This window comes from Peromyscus maniculatus, chromosome 5 (assembly GCF_049852395.1).
Source record: "Peromyscus maniculatus bairdii isolate BWxNUB_F1_BW_parent chromosome 5, HU_Pman_BW_mat_3.1, whole genome shotgun sequence".
NCBI lineage: Eukaryota > Metazoa > Chordata > Mammalia > Rodentia > Cricetidae > Peromyscus > Peromyscus maniculatus.
In genome coordinates, this window is record NC_134856.1 from 97,756,186 (window position 1) to 97,774,302 (window position 18,117).

The window sequence follows — 18,117 nt, forward strand, 5'->3', positions numbered from 1 at the left end:
CCAACCCGAGACCAGGGAAAGCCAAGTGAGAAGGCATGGGCGCAGCGCCGGGCAGCGCGCGATCCCCGGCTTCTCGGCTGCGCGGGAGCGCAGGCCCGGAGGGCTCGGGTGACATCACCCGCGGGCCCCTTCCTCCTGCCGGGTGGGTGGGGCCTGGCGCGCCGCGCGGGCGCGGGGTCAAGGAGGGGGAAGAGGAGGAGCAGGCCTGGATGTGTCTGTGTGAGGACCCGGGAGGGGCGGAGGCGGTGGAGCGCGTGGCTCCCGGCTGCCCGCGCCAGCCCTGCCCGGCCCCGACGCGCGGCCTCAGTGGCGCCCGCAGCGCAGCGCACCGGGATCCGCGCGCGGAGCCGGACCCCGCCGGGCGCGGCCTGGAAGGAGCGGGAAAGCAAAGTAAGGCGAGCAGGACTCCCAAGTTTTTCCCAACTTCGCCCCCTGCGGCGGCGGCGGCGTCCCGCTGCTCGGCGCGTCCCCAGCGCTCCCCGGAGTGGCGGAAATTAGAGGGACGGGCGGGGGTGGGGGCGCGCGAGGGAAGAAGGAGCGGGGAAAGAGAGGAGAGTCTGGCCACATCTGTGAAAACTTGGGGAAGGAGGGCGGGGAAGAGGAGGAGCGCAGGAGCGCGCAGAGGGGAGCGCGAAGGCCGCGCGCAGCGGAGCTCAACTTTTGCAACCCGGGCGCTCGGCCTGGACGGGCCCTGGTCGCTGAAAGTCGACTTGACGGTCGGGGGCTCCTTTCTTTCTCTTTCTCCTCCCACCCGCGGTTGAACCAAATCAGAACTGTCACTCAGGGCCGGTGACTCAGAGGGATCAGATTACAGGATCCCTGAAACTGATGCGCGGGCTGCAGCGGCGGGAGGGAGCGGACCGGGCCGCGCCGCCGGCGCCCGCACACTCGCCCGCCCGCCCGCCGCTCCCCGTCGCGCCCGCTCGCCCCGCCGCCCGCCCGCGCTACACCATGCCCGCCGCGGCCGCACACTGCGACCAGCCGGCTCATCCACGGTAGCTCGAGCCGCCCGCCGCTCCGCCGGCGCGGGTCTGTGGATTTGGGACCTGACAGCCACAGCCGCAGGTACGTCCCGCCCGAAGTTCTTTGTTTTGCGGGCCCCGCAGCCCGCCCTGTCGAGCCACCGCGCGGCGTCGGAGCAGCTTCCGTGCGCTCGCGCCTTCCCGCGCTCTCGGGGTCTGGACTCGGCGCTCTCGAGACGGACTGCAGACCCCCGGCCCCAGGGCGCGCGGACGAAGTTTGCAGCCGCGGCGCCCGCGCCTACTCCTCGCCAAGTGCGGCGCAGAGCTGGGGGCGCCCGGAGCTGCGGCTGGTCCTCGAGCCGCCGCGGCAATCCGCAGCTCCACTGGCGCGCACCGCCTGGGGATGCGCGGGGCTGCTGCTGCCCGGCTCGCCCGGGTCCCGCCTTCACTTCTGAGGGTGGGGGTGCGGGGTGAGCGGATGGAGGGCGCGCCTCCGCGGTGGGAGAGGAAAAGTGAAAGTTGTACCATCTGTGGGTGATTTGGAATTCTGTCTCTTCCTTTCCAGAGGTAGGGCAGAAAGAAAGAAAAAAGAAAGGAAGAGAAGTAGTCGTGGCCCTTGCGGTAATCACTTTAGAGGCCGAATTTGCAGAGAGCAGAGTTGGGTATGGATCACTCTACTCTGCTAGGATCACTTAACTTTCTGGAGTTGCAGCGGGGCCTGGGGATGTGGAGTTAATATTGATCCTAAACTTGAATAGTTAGGTGGTGAAGCGACTTTTCAGCAGATGGTCACATGCCCTCACACTCGGCCTGGCCTTTGCTTATTATCCTTCGGTGAACTTGGTATCCTTCGGTAAACTTTGTGCCTGTGTCCCGGAGTGCACCTTTTTGAGTACCACACCATCCCTAGGCTTCCTTAGTTACGTGTGTAAAGACCACTTAGGGAAGTTTGCTGCACCGAGTTTACCCCCCACCCCCCAAACTTGGTTGTAGACTGCGAGATAGATTCTGGCCTCGGGTACAGTGCTCATGGCCCTCTGCCAGTTTATATGTACATATATTTATGTAAAACATTTTCTCCCAGCTCTGTGCCAGCTGTTCCACATTTTCCAGCTGCCACTTCAGTTTGAAATGATGGACTGTCGTCCTCAAGTAAAAGAACCCTTCAGTTCGAGGTATGGAGGGCCGGCCGCTGTGCAAATACAGGGGCAGTGCCATTAGCCCCGCTGGTATTATTAGTTCCCAAAAACACCTCCTGCCCTCCTTTTCCTCCCCGTCTCCACAGTTACAGCTTTCCACAGCCCAGTACGTGCACTGTTGAAAATTCAAGTGATTAGGCCCCCTTTTTCTCTAAATGATTTTTGTGCAGAACTTGGGTGAGGCCATTTTTTTTTCCTTTTTCTTTCTTCTTACTTTTTTTTTTTTTTTTTTTTTTTTAAGGATTCCTGAAATATGTGTCTAGTGGGAATAACTTCTAGAAAAAGAGTTGCAGCTTGAGAGCATTGGGCATGGCTGGGGGAAGGGGGCCTGTGCTATGCCATCTGAAATCATCTCATTTTAGTCTACTTAAGGGGAGACACTTCGTTCATTCTCCTCATGTCATAGGCTTGTACTGTTTGATGTCTTCACGAGTTATAGACAGAATTCTTCAAGAACTGGCCTAAAGTATTAATTTTGAGTATTTATGTAATTGCTCTGTAATTTGAATAGGTGCCTTATTGATTGATTCCCGTAATTATTTCATTTGGGTTTTAAATTAAAAATTAATAATAGTCTGACAGTTTCTTAATTACATGTGTCAAGATTATTTTGAAGCAGGAAAATGCTATGTTTTAAAATAGTGAAATAACCTCAGAATCACTTCATTTTTCTAAGGCAGAGCAGTATTTCAGTGGAGAGGCTATATTAAAGCAGTGGTGGTTGGTTTTAACAATGTAAACTGTTCAGAGTAGCTACAGAATTTGTTTATGTTAGGAAATATTGGCCTTAACAATCTGGTCCACAAGCTCTGTGGCCAGTTAGATTATAGTCAGACCTTAAAACAAACATAAAATAACATTTAAATGAGCTGAAATTGCATATTTATACAGAGCAGAGAGTTTATTTTACACTAAAAGCTATTTAATTAGAAACTCTCCGCCTAAGGGGAGATCCTTTCAGGGTATGTAATTCTTAAAGTCAGCCCAGGGAAGCTTTTGGTTTAAGATGCATGAATAAGTTCAATGTGAGAGGTGTCTAGTGAAATTTCACACAGGCAGAAACACTTTAAAAGATATAGATTGCTTTATTGCTAATAGACGGGCAGGTTTAGCTCAGATGCCTACCAATTCCCCTTGCTTTTTACATGCTTGTACTCCTTGATTGAACTCTGGTGTACATACAGTTTTTTATTGTGTGTCTAATTTGCCAAGGACCACAGACAGAAATGAGAAAACTCAGCACTGATGAAAAATGGCTCTTTTTGAGTTATTTCATTACTTACTTAATGAAAGAATTGTTAATTTAACAATTGGATTCCAGAGCCTAAAAGTTGAACTCTCCTTTGTTTGGAAGCCGGCGAAGTTTTCTTAATTACCTGCACGCTGTAAGAGTTACAGACTTCCTCTGGGCTTAGCCATTTAGAAGTGAGTCCTGTGTAAGGCATGCTGCTTGCTGCATTCCCCTCCCCGCTTTCTGAGGACAGTTTGGAAGCTTATGAAAGGAAACACTTTAATGATCATTGTTGTATGCACTCACTTATATGGAGACAGTAATGTTCTAAGAAAAACCAGTCTCGAAGAAGTGAGTCAGTGAGTCACGAAATGCTCAAGAAAACCTTAGTAATGGAATGTTAATGCTTTTAGACTATAGTAGATTATCTTAAAAGTCAGACTTTTCTTTTTTCTGCAATTGTTGTAAAGCCCTAGCTGCAGAGTTCTTTGAAGGAGGTTTTAGTTCTTCTGGCATTCATAGTCTGATTTGTTTTGGAAGATTCAAGGAATTTTCTGCCAACTTTTATATCGAGAGGCAATCAAAACGCTGAAATGGCAACAGAACAGATACATATATGTATTTGTTAAACAAAAGGTTCTCTAATAATGATTTCAGGTTGTCTTCTCATTAAAGCCTGGGAGAATCTGCTGCCCTTCACTTGACGTTGTCATTTTTCTACATGGAAATTGATCTGTTCTACTTTCAAAGCAAATAAAAGCAGACACTAAACAACAACAGGGCCGAGTGCTGCTGCAAACTTTCTCAAGTACTTTTCAGTGTATTTTTCATCTTTACTTTTATTTGATGGGCCTGTGAAATAGAGCTGTAGACTGGTGAAGACTTTAAATGAAATTTCACACTTTGATGATTTTTTTTTAAACTTTGATATATTGACAGCAAAAGGAGCTGCAGAGCTTTTATATAACTTGAGCAGTAACGCCAAGCAGCAGTCAAACGTCTCCCTGCATTTGTGTTTAACTGCAGAAGAAAAACATGTCCATGGGCAGTGGAGGTTCTTATCAACCCCCTAATCCCAGATCCCAGCAAACCTTGAGGGCATGCCTCAGATCTTGCTGAAGTCACTGTGGACTCTCACAGTTTGCAGATTAAATATGCTATGTGTTCCTGGCTCCAGCAACGGTTTTATGAGCTCACTAAGCTTCCTGTCTTAGGATCCTTTTCTTAAGTTTTTAGGGCCTGCTGAAGGCTATGGTGTCTGAAGTAAGTGGTCCTTGTTAATTTAGAGACTCTTTCCATATTTCATTCTCTCTTTAAAAATTGCCAAATTTATTATTTTTAAACTGAAAAGCTAATTATGTCGGGGGAAGGGAGGAGAGCTGCTGGAAAGAAGCTGTGGGTGCAATGTCTTTATGAGCTCATTTGTTTGCAAACTTGGTGTGTTGTCTCCATTGTTTTACACTTTCCCTTTGCCTAGCCCCTGAAAAGTAGACTTGTTCTATTTGAAATACTAAGTGCACAATAGTTTTGTGCACGTTCCTTAGCTGCCACTGTGTGTGTGTGTGTGTGTGTGTGTGTGTGTGTGTGTGTGTGCACGTTTGTTTCACCTGAAAGTGTTTTTTGTTCTGGTTGTGTATATTTCAACCCGACAAAATGTCTCAGAAAATCTATGGCTTTCTAAAGAAGCTGAATGAAAAAGCCATTACATAGTTAATAAGGTGGCACTGGGACATTGCGGCCCCCTCTTGAAAGGCAATATTGTATTGTGTTCCATGTCTGCCCCTGGTATCTGTAAGCTATATCCTCTTAGATGGTGTGCTAGCATTTTGTGTACTAGTCATAATTAAAAAAGAAAATACTTACATCATTGTCCAGCACCATGTCATGTCATTCCCAAGAGAACCCAAGCCAATTTTGTGTTTAAAGGTTATTCAATGAATGAAATCGTGAAAGCCCATTTGTCAAAGTACTGCATGGTTTCTGTTCGTTTTCAAGCCCCAAATTCATTGTCTGCCCTAGCCCAGCCATTAGTCATCAGTGTATTAGTGCTGCCTTCAGGCCATGCTGCCCAGCACTTCTTCACACTATTACAGCTTTGAAAGTGTACTCTGTCGACTTGTAGAATTACTGCTCTGATTTCCGCTTGGCTGGTTTGAGGTAAGTCCCCTCCCTCCCTTCTAGCTGACTGTAATCCTTGCTTTCTTTCCAAGCTCCTTTCCAGAGATTTAGAGGCAAACTTTCTTAAGGACCCTGTTGGCATCCTCCCATGGTTTTGTTGCAGCATGCACTATACTTTTAAATTGTACCTGAAGTAAATTGGATTGGGTTGCAGGCCTGAAAATAGTTAGAGGGGCTTGGCTTGGCTTTGGAGGGGAGGGGTGGTATAGCAATAACTATACACAACGTACTTGTGTATCTGTGTAATTTTTATGTTCTAGAATTGGTTCAACAATATGGGAGAAGTGCCATCCTTAAGTCCCTGTTGAAGTAACTTTAAAATGTGCAATGTATTTGCTTATTTTAAAGCAAGGTTTAAAAAAAAAAATGGAAGACTCACCAATTAGATGAAAGATAAGTTCAACTTTTATTCATGAATGAATGAGGCAGTTAAGCCCTGTTACTGATTACATTTTGTGTTATTTTTTTAAAAGAAAGATTTATTAGTGTGTGGAGAAACCTCATCCAGCAGCTTTGAAATGAAGCCAGAATGACTTGAGATGTATGGAAACCTGCAGTCTACTGGTCAGACACGTGGCCCAGACCATGCTACTTCAGGACAAGGCTTGCTGGTTGAGCTGTGAATGCTCCAATAGAATGCCACACCAAAGAGTCTCATTGAGGGTGTGGGTAGCAGTTGATGATGCAGGCTAGATTGACAGTCCTGTATATATAAAAGGTGAAGAATGAATCAGCTGGAGAATGTTGTTTGAGTTAGAAAGTTTACAGGATAAGCGGCCCATGGGTAATTAATTGTTATAAAGTAGGCTCTACATCTGAAAATTCGTAAAGTTTGAAAATGTGGCTTTTAAAATTGAAGTTAAAATTTGACTATCAAAACTTTAAAAATTAGGAGGATAGTACTGAAGGAAAACAAGCTGAGTGTCTTTAGTTTATCTGTGGCTGATGTTAATACCTAAATATCAGTCTTATTTGTGTGATTTAATGGTGTGGTAGCTCATGCCTGTAGTCCTAACACTTGGAAGGCTGAAGCAGGAGGATTGTCACAAGTTTCAGGTGAGCCTGGGCTTCATAGTCAATTTTAGGCTGCCTGGCATACAGTGTGAGAACCTGTTTCAAACCATGACAACAACAAAAACGTCAATTATTTAGTTACTCATAGACCATGCAGTCTGTCTCCTTAAGCTTTATTGCTAAGGTGGAGGATTCTAGGAACCGTAAGTTGTGTACGTTCCATGAAAACAGCAAGCTGCTGTTGTTTTCTGCCGCTATGCAAACATTCTTAATTCTTACAAGCCTCAGTGAAGCACTCCTGGTTTTGTGATGTATATGGATGTAGTGGGAAGATTGTGAATACGAACTTATTTATAGACTGACATAGATATCCAGATTTCTAGGGTTCTTTGGGAGGGAAGGTCTGCATCCAGCACAGGAAATTCTGGTGTCAGCTTGCTGCCCATCACTGCTTCTTCTTTAATGGCATCTGCTGTGCCCCCTGAATAGCCTGACCAAAGCACAGGAGGCAGGTGGCTGTGTGGGACTCAGAAGTGGTAATGAGCAGTAAATGGAGGCCTCATCCTTCGCTCAGATATTATAAAATAACCTCTGGCAGCTGAGGTAGTAGCCTGTAATCTCTTACATCAACACCAGAAAAGGCACAAAAAATGTCATTTTGTGATTTAAGTGTAATAACAATGATTTCTTTCTTGGTGAATAGTCCTTTCAGTGATGGTAGGATGGTAGTTAAATATATAAATCTCCTTGTGTAGCCTTGGGTGTTCTGGATCTCGCTCTGTAGACCAGGCTGGCCTCGAACTCCCAGAGATCTGCCTGCTTCTGACTCCCAAGTGCTGGGATTAAAGGCTTGCGCTACCACCGCCCGGCTTAAATATATAAATTTCTTAGAAGTTTAGATGTAGTTTATTTCTGAAAGCCAAATTCACTGAATCCAGTCAATTATTTCCCTGTTAGAGCAATTCCATTTTGGGATGTCTGTCAAAATACTGCTTATCTACAATGAGAAGCATCAGAGATGGAAGGAAGGAAGACTGAAAATATTAAACAGCAGGTTTGGGGATCCCTTGGTTTTTCCAAAGGGCAGCTTGGATAGATTTCAGCTTTCTTATTCACAGATGAGGTTTGCTGCTCTCTTGACCTTGGGAAAAGTAATCCTATAAAGGTGAAATGATTGTATATTAAAAAATATGGTAGTTAAACATTAATGAAGGTTTCATGAAGAACGTATGAAGTTGGGCTTCCTTGTCTGCAGAAAGGAAGACAGTACAGACAGGAAGGGAGACAAGAGCTTAGAAATCTTGAGAAGTGTTGGTATGTCACAGAGGTTCTGCATAACTAATTGATTTTAAGTTCAGAAAGATACTTGAACAGTAGAAAACCTCAGGCACATTACAGACCGCTTAGGTTTCTTTCCCATGTGTGATTACACAAGATGGGCTGAATTCTCTGCATTTTTCTTCATTGAACCTCCAGACTATTTTTCTCTTATAAAATTGATGAAAAGTTTTAAAGTCAGCATTAGCTTTGTCCTTCAGGTTGAAAAGAAAGTTCTCCTTCTCTCTCTGAAGGAATTATTTTCTTTAGGAAATGGGTTATTTAATAGCTCCAGGAAGGTATAAATATTAAATAGGATTTTTTCCCTAAATGGTTGCTTCTTCCATGATGTCCTAGTAGTAGAGGATGAGAGAACCATCACTCTTCAGTGATGGAGTGGAAGGCTGCCCCCCAAATCCCATCTCAGCCCGGTTCATTGTGGAATTTTGAAACATTAACATATGAGGGAGACCATTCAGCTTAACAGTGTCCAGGCAGGTGTGAATAAAAGCCTCATTCCCTGGAGCAGCAGATTCTTGAACTGCAGGGTGTCATTTCTTACATAGGCCTGCTTTTGGTGCATGCATTCTGGAGTGACATCTTTCTGGTCTCTTAGGGCCTGTAGGTGTTCTAATCTATGAGAAACCGGTCAGGTTATCATCAGTCCAGTCTTTAGCTTAGTTGTTTTGAATATTTAAATGCATTAAGGAAAAACAACAACAACAACAACAACAACCAGCAGAGTTATTGCCACAATTCAGGTAACAACAGTAAAACCAAGTGGATTAAGGAACTAGGTGTTGGCGATGTGCTGCTGGTCTGTGTGACTGCCGGAGTTCTGTTCCATCGTAGGCTCTAGGATGCTCAGTTGTCACTTTAACCTTTGGCTTTAGTTAGCACTGGCGCTTTCTTTTGAAAAATAACGTTAGTGTTCAGATTGTAAAGGAATCCCGAATACCTATGGTTTGGAGGTGCTGCAGCCGAGAACTGCAAGGGGGAGAGGCTGCTTTATGCAGGTGTAAGAGCTGGGATTTAAAAAAGTGTCTTTACAGGAAGCTTCTGTGCGATTAAGGTTGAGCCTCAGGCAGGGCTCGCTGAGAGACAGTGAGGCTGTGTGTCTGCCTTGACCATTCACAGCTCTCCATCTGTTTAGGAACTAAACTAAGGAAGGAGTCCAGCCACAGCCTGCCCTAAAGAATTCCCGTAGTAAATGGGCCTGGCTCTCTGAAGATGATCAGTCACTGTGAGGCAGCCCCTCTCCCTGATGGGGACTCTCTGAGAGGGCTTGAGGCATTTGTGGGAAAGTGCTTTGAAAATGTAGTGGACCCCTCCCCTCCAAAATTCTCAGACTTGGTAAATGCTCCCTCCAACCCCCTTCACTTTCAGAGTGAACATACTCTACAAGCCTTATTCCTAGTGGCTTCAGGAAGCTTTTATTGCACGGTTTTAGGGGAGGCTGAGGCAGGTTCACAATTACAATTTAGAAAAGAAAGATGTACCTTCAGGCAAGTTGCTGGTAGGGGAAGGAGTAGGTTTAAAATAGGGTCTGAAATTAATTGTGCTCCAGACTTTGGCCTCTGGGAAATTACCAAAGGTTTGGAATAGTTGAATGAAAAAAGCCTTGGTTGTTTTGCCTCCAGGAAGGAGCTTTTATCCCTCTTTTTTTTTTAACCTAGGAAACTTAAGACCTTAGAAGGCAAATGTTAGTTGCAGGCTTCCGGGGCGGCTGGTTGCCCCTACCTCTTTTGCTAGGACTCAGACTCACCCCCCACCCCCAAAGGGGGGGAAAAACAGCAGGAAAAGTCAAGTGGTCTGCCTGCAATCCTGCATGTAATGTATCAGTAGTGAAAGACTGAATGAGACAGGCCAGAGTTGTAAACAGGGAAACTGCCTCAGGAGGAAAGTCTTGATTTCATTCATATCTTAAAAATAGTGGCATGTGTTCTACAGAGAAAAGTATTGGAAGTGAATCGGAATTAATTCCCACCCTCCTTGATTCTTAAGTTACTCTGGGCTCTAAGGGGAGTGATAGGGTGGTGCGTCAACCTGCCACGACTTAGCATTCCAGCAGGGGTCAACTCTGGTCTGTGTTTCCAGATCCCTGAATGTCCTATGAGCGAGCCACCCTGAAGGGAGAAGCAGGCACCATTTCATCAGTTAGATGGGGTGTGGGCATCCATGGTATTAAAGCTTTCTCTTTGTGACAAGGATAAAATTGTGTTTTTATCAGTAAAATAAGCTGATATAATTCATGGTGCTATACAGGAAGCAGATGTCTGCCTTGGCAAGTTGCCATGTTATAGCCCTGCACCAAGCATTGACTACACTTAAATAATTAGTTGCTAATTAATGAGATCCAAAAATAAGTTGTCAAAATAGAAGAAGGGGGTAGACTCTTAAAGTTACCAAGGGCCTAGTTTTTAAGAAATCTATTTCAAACGGGTAGGAATTAGTATTCTCCAAGACCATTAATTAGTAGCTTTCAGGCGATGCCTCTTGGCACTTGAACCCTTCTCTGCTGTGATGAGTTCTGGGAGGGTTATCACTTTTTTAAAAATGAAGTTCTGTGCCTTGAGGGGTGCCCAACAACTGCATAAAACCCAGGTTTTCCCAGCAACTTTGGTGACTTGTTTGTTCTTACTAGAAACCTCATCTCTTGATGGGATGATTGGGTTCCTTTGCCTGTCGTTTCCTTTTTGCATTTTAAATGTAGTATACGACCCAAATTCATCTAATAGAACCGTTTAAGTTTTGGAGGAGATGGTTATCATGTCTGAAGAGGCCAAAGAGTTGGGAGCTTTGATTAAGGATTCCCAGTAAAATTTTAGCTTTTATATAACTTGCCAGTTTTCAACGAAATGTTTAGTATAGAAGAAGATGCGTTGTAGCTAGCTCAAGGATGTTTAAAATTGAAGACACAGCAGATTTAGAAGTCATGGTGTCTCTGGTGAACCTTTATTTACCCAGTCAACATGTGTGTGTGTGTGTGAATTAGTTGTTGGGATGGTAGAAGCCTTCTCCACACGAGGCTTCCAGTCTGGAGTGGGGAGATGGATGTTCAGCAAAGACTTTTTCTTTCCTAGACACAGTTCTTTATCATTACAGTTGAAGCTGGGATAGGTTTATCTGGTCTGAGAATTCATTGCTCTGGGATACACTTCATTCATTCTGTAGTGAAGAAAGACTTTGATGAGGCCCTCTCATCAATACACAGTGATAAACAAAAACAAATGTGCAGAGCAGTTGTTTGGAAGCTGCAGTGAGCTTGACAACCAGTGCTTCTTCAATTACAGGCTCTCGGGTGCTGTTCTTCATGACAAATGCATTGTGCCAGAAACAAGAGAACCAGATCTCTTAGCAAGCCTACAGCAGTATAGGTACTAATGGTTATTCAGGTAGACTTGGAGTAGGGGTGGTGTGGATTGGGTTGAGTTGTTCTTATGGTATACTTGATCTTTGTTTTGTTTTTTGGAGACAATGTGTTACTGTATAGCCCTGGATGTCCTAGAACTTAATTTGTAGACCAGGCTGACTTGGAACTCACAGAAACTCTCCTGCCTCTGCCTCCTGAGTGATGGAATTGGAGTTGAGTGCCATCCCCCCAGCCTTGTGATAGACTTTAAAGATGATATTTAAAGCTGGGTGTGTGGTACAGTTCTGTAATCGGATTGGGGATTAGTCTGAGGGAGGAGGTTGAGGAAGAGGAGTTGGGAGTTTGAGGCCAGTCTGCACTGTGTAGTGAGACCTCACCTTAAACAAACAAACAAAATCAGTTTGGAGAGAGAATTAAAAGAGAGTTATTCCGTTTGTGGGTTTTTTGTTTGTGTGTGTGTGTTTTTAATGAGACTGCATTCGGAGGTCAGAGAATCATGGGGTGTTGGTTCTCTCCTTTTATTATGTAGATTCCAGAAACCAACTCAGCTTTTCAGGCTTGAAAACCGGCAGGCGCCTTTACCCACTGAGCTGTCTCTGTGGCCCTCTAGTCTGAGGCTTTTGTTTGTTTGTTTGTTTTGTTTTGTTTCTTTTTTAGTGGTACAAGCAACTATTGTAAATTTCTCTTGAGAGGTTTTTTTTTTTTATCCAGGTTTATGGAAAAGGTTTGGAGAGTCTGTGATCTTTTGGAAATTAATGGGTGTTTTGTAGAAAGAAAGTCTTTACTATTTTGTTTCCTCTTCGGAAGAAAAGCAGCACAGTGCTTCTGTTGGAGTTGATCAGCTGAGACTGAGTGCAGGTTGCCCAGGATTGCGCTGGACAGCTCCTGGGGCATCCTTAGGTAGCCTCTATGGGTGCTGTCCAGCCCCTTGCTGTTTGGGTCTTATTTTTCATTGTGCTCTCTGGACATGCTTCTCAATTCAGAGTGGGTCTTACAGTTGATAAGTACATCTTATTTTCTTTTTATCCTACAAAACACTCGTGTGTTTTAGAGGGAATGACAGAAGATATTCTTGGAAAAGATGGAAGTTAGTGGGAAGAGCTGGTGCCCCAGTGTTGGGTGTACAGCTTTTGGTTCTGAAGCCATCATTGAGTGGCTTGAATTCCAGGTCAAGGGGGATATGGTGTACGTTAAAGAATTTACAGTTCCCTTGCAAACATGAGTTAAAGCTGACTAAACATATATCCTCCGGCGTTTTCACTTTTGCCAGTTAAACAGCTGTTTATTCTATTTCACTAATCACTGTTTTGATTGAACATTGTGGTGTCGGCTACATGTAGAAAATAAGCAGATGACTAGACAGATGAAATGCCTTCCATGGGTGTTGCAGTTTAGAGCGCTTGAAGGAGACATGCCTGAGAGTGGACTTTCCACCTTCGTATTCTTTGTAGTTATGGAACATGACTGTAAAACAGAGTATGCTGGAGTGAAAATTGATGAATGACTGGTTGAGATATTATCCCGTGAATGAAGCTGATGAGAGAAAGATGAACTGACTTTGCCTGTAGTTGAGTTTTCATATTTTGTAAGTGATCCCAGCGTTTGCTCTCTTCACTTTTTGGCTTTTTGTTGTGGGATGGAGAGATAATGTCTTATTACTTTTGTTTAGGAAATTAACCCAAATGAATTAATGTTTTCATCTTAAGAACATAGTTTGCCTGGATGTTTTTGAGTTGAGAAGCACATTGCAATTCAGGAGTTGGTGGGAGAAGCAGAAATCACAGTCTACTTGGCCGAGCCATCCCCAGACTGAGAGTTCTTGGGAGGCTTGCTAGGTGCTCTTTAAAAAGTCTAATTAATAACTGCCAACTTCATTTTGACTTGGAAGTTCTCTTTGTACCCCTAAAGGTGATCGACCTCCTGAAGAGAAAGGTGCAGACATGGCCTGAGAGTAACATGACACTTGAGTTTTAAACTGTAGACAATTGAAAATTGAAATTTAGATCAGTGGTTCTCAACCTGTAGGTTGCAAACCCTTTGGCAAACCTCTGTCTCCAAAAATATTTACATTACATTCATAACAGTAGCAAAATTACAGTTATGTAGTAGCAGAGAAAATTGTTTCATGGTGTGGGGGGTCACCACAACATGAGGATCTGTGCTAAAGGGTCGCAGCATTAGGAAGGTTGAGACCACTGCCTTAGATCATTTGATAACAAATGCTCGGGAGGAACCGAGGAAAAATGTACAATGTGAGCTGTTCTGTTTTCCTTTGCAGATAGCAAAGGCTGGGATCACTTAGGAAATAGGAAAACTCAACTGCATGCGACTTTGACTGACATCTTAGTAAAACTACGAAGTATTTTTTTTGCCAGAAAAACCTTTGGAGAATGTCATCTAGGTTTTGCTAAACCTTTAGCCTTTCCTCAGATAGAAGATTCAGAGAGCTTTTAAATAAAGTTTTCTCCTTCTGCCATTTTGGGAATTTGATGGCACTGTGGTGTTTTATAGGCATTCCTTTGAGAAACAAGCAGAAGTAATGAGAAGACATTATGGAGGCCCAGTCCCACAGCTCCGCAACCACTGAGAGGAAGAAAGCTGAGAATTCCATCGGGAAGTGTTCCACGAGAACAGATGTCAGCGAGAAGGCCGTGGCCTCCAGCACCACTTCGAACGGTGAGTGGCCCACAGTTCCCAGCAGGCAAGCCCCAGACATCCTGTGTCCTCTGCATCCCTGAGCTGAGCATCCACATCTGGACCATTGATTGTTCTGTGAGAGGCTAACAGAGCAAATGGGCCAGAGGATGGGGTGTGGGGTGGGCAGGGTACTTGCTTGCTTCAGAGTGTAATTTGGGATATCAATTTTGTGATTGGTTGTTTATTAAAAGAAGTTCTTGTTTTGGTAAGAATTGAAAATGCTTTGAACTTCACATGGGAAGCCTGTATTAGTCATAAGAACACAGTAATTGTCAGTCTATGGCAGGATCTCCCTCTCCCACCTGAATTAAAGTTGTCTAGTGGAAAGGACTTTAAAATTTGACAACCTTAAGGTAGTCCACCTTATGTCCACGAAGTTTATTGTTGGTTTATGTAAATTTAATGTATTTAACTGTTGTAGATATATCACAGAGTCACCATTTATTTTTACATTTTAAGCAAGCATTGAGAGGCATTTCAGTTTAAGCATGAGCACTGAATATAAAATCTAGCATCCCCTAAGTGGGAAAACAAAGCCGGAGGGTTGTGGTGACTTTCTCTTCCTCTCCAGGCTTTCCCACAAAGTAGGCTGTTAATAGCCTTGATTTTTGTAGCTTTAGTCATTCCTGCTCTCCTTGGATTGCATTCTGCTTTTCTGTGTGCGCTTAAGAAGAATACGTTGGCTCAGTCTCCTGGTTCTGGTCCTGCATGACCCAGTTCACTGATCTGCCTGACCCAATCTTCTGTCTTCTCTGTGGTTTTATAATTTATATGTTGACTTTCTTTCTTCTTTTTCCTTCCTTCCTTCCTTCCTTCCTTCCTTCCTTCCTTCCTTCCTTCCTTCCTTCCTTCCTTCCTTCCTTCCTTCCTTCCTTTTTTTCCATCCATCCATCCATCCATCCATCCATCCATCCATCCATCCATCCATCCACCCACCTATCTATTTTATTTTTTGATTTTTCGAGACAGGGTTTCTTTGTGTAGCTCTGGCTGTCCTGGAACTTACCCTGTAGACCAGGCTATCCTGGAACTCACAGAGATCTGCCTGCCTCTGCCTCCTGAGTGCTGAGATTAAAGGCCTGTGCCACTACTGCCTGGCTGACTTACTGTTATTTTAAATGTGCAATTGAAGAGTGAGCTTGGTTTGGAAGCTGACTATAGCCCAGAACCTTTAATTCTGAGGACAAATATTCCTGAGGAATTTGGCCCTGATATGTGCCCATCCCTGTGTGCTCAGCTTTGCTTTAAGCCTTTTTAGTCCTTTTATCAGGGTCTTGACACAGCTATGGACTGTGACACAGCCAGAGGGAGGTAGCTGGCTGTCAGCCTTGCAGGCCAATGTGTCCAGGTTTCCATTGATCTCTAGGGAGATATATGTATGTCTGAGTTAAAATAATGGATTCACTTTACCTGTATGTGTGTGAAAATTTGTGTTGCTCCCCTTTTTTTGTGGCACCTAAACCCAGGGCTCAAGCTTATTTAATACAGCCAGAATATTGGTCTCTTTTGGTCCAGCATTAATAGAAAACATTTTCTACTTCAGAAGCATGTTATCTTGGTTTCTTTATTTTTATTTTTTTGAAGTTTATAAAAATTAGGCTCATTATTTTATGAGTAGAAGCAACATATTAAGTGCTGGTTATTTGGTGGTATTTTATAAGAATAAACACTGTTTCTCTATTAAGCTTCATGAAACACCGATTTTGTTCATCATCATGGCATGTGAGTAAGGTGTGAGAATGCAGCAGAATATGTGGGTATTTCTGAGTGCAAGGACAGGCCAAAGCCAGTGTAGGTTGGTAGGGGATGTCGTTACACCATGCGGAGTGTTAGAAGCCACTGTCCTTTCTCTGAGTCCCCAGCTGAGTCTCGTCAGTGGTCCCTTGTGGGGAAGATGCTGTTTCCTCTGTGGATCTTGCTCCCACGCTGAGACACATCCATTGCTGCTCAGCTTCTTGTCAGTCAGTCTTTGACTCTAGGTTCCCCTCCTGACCACGTCGAAGGTGAATGGAACAGTACTAACCTGAGCCCAGTGGTGGCCTGGAGGCCTGGAGCAAAAACTAGCCAGAGAAAGGACAGTCTTAATGCCAGTCCTGTGCTTGGCATAACCACAGGCCTGTTTGCGAAGCCACATGCACTCCTGCCTTCCTAACCTGATCAGCCTGTGCCCTTGAGGCCTACAACCTGTCTAAACGTGCCCAAGTCCTGTCCCACATGGGAGTAAATATTCATTGGTCATGCTTGCGGGGCACGTATCTGAATGAGATCTGTCCCAGAGTAGTTTTTCAATATTCCTGTTCTTCTAAGGAATTCACTGCTTTTCATTTGGGGACAGTAGAAAGCTTCAGTGAAACAAAAGAAAAAAAAATGGAAATGTTATTTCTAAAATGTAAATTTCCACTAACAGACTGACTCCAGGAAAAGCAAGCTTCCTCCATTTAAGCTCTACCTTGTCCTGTAGATGAGTGTACGGACTTTAGTCCTGCGTTGATTGGGTTAGAGCTTTTGTTAGGTAGCCTGGTAAAACCTGGTGTCCTGTGTGTGCTGGCCTGTAGCGGGCATTATTGTGGTTGTTGTCTGTCCACTCAACAGTCTGTCTCTCCACCTGCCCACCTTTCTACAAACAGTTTAGAAGTGCTTAGGTACTTACACTGAGGTCATTCACAGAAAATGGAACCATTGAGAAACCACAATAGAGAGCACAGTGATGGTGCCCATTTCTAGTTGCTTGTGCTCTCTTTACAACTGCTCTGTCATTGAGTTAGTAACCAGACAGTTGAAAGATTTAGTTCAGATATCAAGATGTATGAACCAAATGAATGCAAAGTGTGTATTTTCGATCCCACCCATTTCATCATGAAAAGTAAACAGACAAAAAAGTTTTGTTACTGGTGAAGTATTGGTTACATTGACTTAATTAACTTTTCCAGTCATTATGTGGTATAATTTGTTCTTGATTGTGAGCATCCCAGCCAAACCACGCACATTCCACTGCGTGTCCTTACAGGTCTGTTTTCTTGCTTTTCTCAGTTGAGAATCTGCTCCTAGAATTTTGTTTAAACATACACAGACACACAGCCAAAATGGATGGCTCAGAAACCTTGAATAGCATTGTAAATAAACATTTGCTACATGAGATTGAGATTTAAAATAACATGAGTGAAAAACTCCTCTAAATCTTGTATGGGGGAAAGAAACCAGGCCAAATTAGATCTCTGTAGCGTTTCAGGGTCCACATGAGCACGCAAAGCCTCCACTGAACTTCACATAGGAACCACATTGTGTACATAGTTTTCTGTTTGCACACTTCAGCTTTAAGCATTTAGTGCCATTCATGAAATGGAAATGACCCAGGAGATGGCATTTAGTTTCCTGAATGTTTTTTAAGTACAGTTGTGATTTAAGAGATTGTACTTGAGTGTGCATTTAGATATTAGACCTCATATTGACTTGAGAATGTCCAAGTCTCTTAATAAGACAAACTGTAGGTAAATGCTTTAATGCTCTCTGTTTGGGTACGAGTCATTAGTTCCTGAGTTACACATTGTGTTTTCTAAGTAATGAGTTTTAAATACACATTTCTTCTGTTTTTCATGTTCTAATTAGCCTGTAAAACTTTTCTCTGTGACTTGAATATTTAATTTAAAATGTTTTTTTTCCCTCATTTTTGGTCCCTGAGGTTTTGGTTTTTTTTTTTTTAATATAAAAATAGTCCCTTGATAGTTCTTATTAACATGCTACTCTGCTTCAAGAAAGTATGGTAGGACACAGGAGCAGAGGTAGGCACATCTTTGTACGTTAGAGGCTGGCGTGGTCTACATAGTGAGTTTCAGGCCAGCGAAGGCTGCATAGTGAGACCATGTCTCAAGAAGGAGGGTGGCAGACTTATCATAAATGATCCAGGCTGTGGTTTTGAGGTTGTGGTAATTACTGAGAGATTTTATAAGTTGATAGAAAGCAGAAATTCACCCAGTTGTGATGAGGTGGGAGACCAAAGCTGATAGATTAATTGATAGGGCATTCTCTGTGCTTTTTTTTTTTTTTTTTTTTTTTTTTTTTTTGTCTTTCGCTTAAAAGATTTTTGATGTTTGTGCTTTCAAAGTGTCCACTACATAGGTGTTAAGGTATGTGATGTCCATTGGACCT

At 43.8% G+C, this 18,117-nt stretch overlaps 1 protein-coding gene across 1 annotated transcript in view; it reads left to right on the forward strand.

Annotated features, from left to right (window-relative positions):
- The first annotated feature begins 251 nt into the window (after positions 1–251).
- Gli3 (GLI family zinc finger 3) overlaps positions 252–18,117 on the forward strand; it is a 265,800-nt gene continuing 247,934 nt past the window's right edge. The window contains exons 1-2 of the mRNA XM_076572945.1: positions 252–390; positions 13,786–13,950. Of these exons, the coding sequence (XP_076429060.1) occupies positions 13,827–13,950 (124 nt within the window). The 5' untranslated portion in view covers positions 252–390; positions 13,786–13,826. The remainder of the gene's footprint in view (positions 391–13,785; positions 13,951–18,117) is intronic.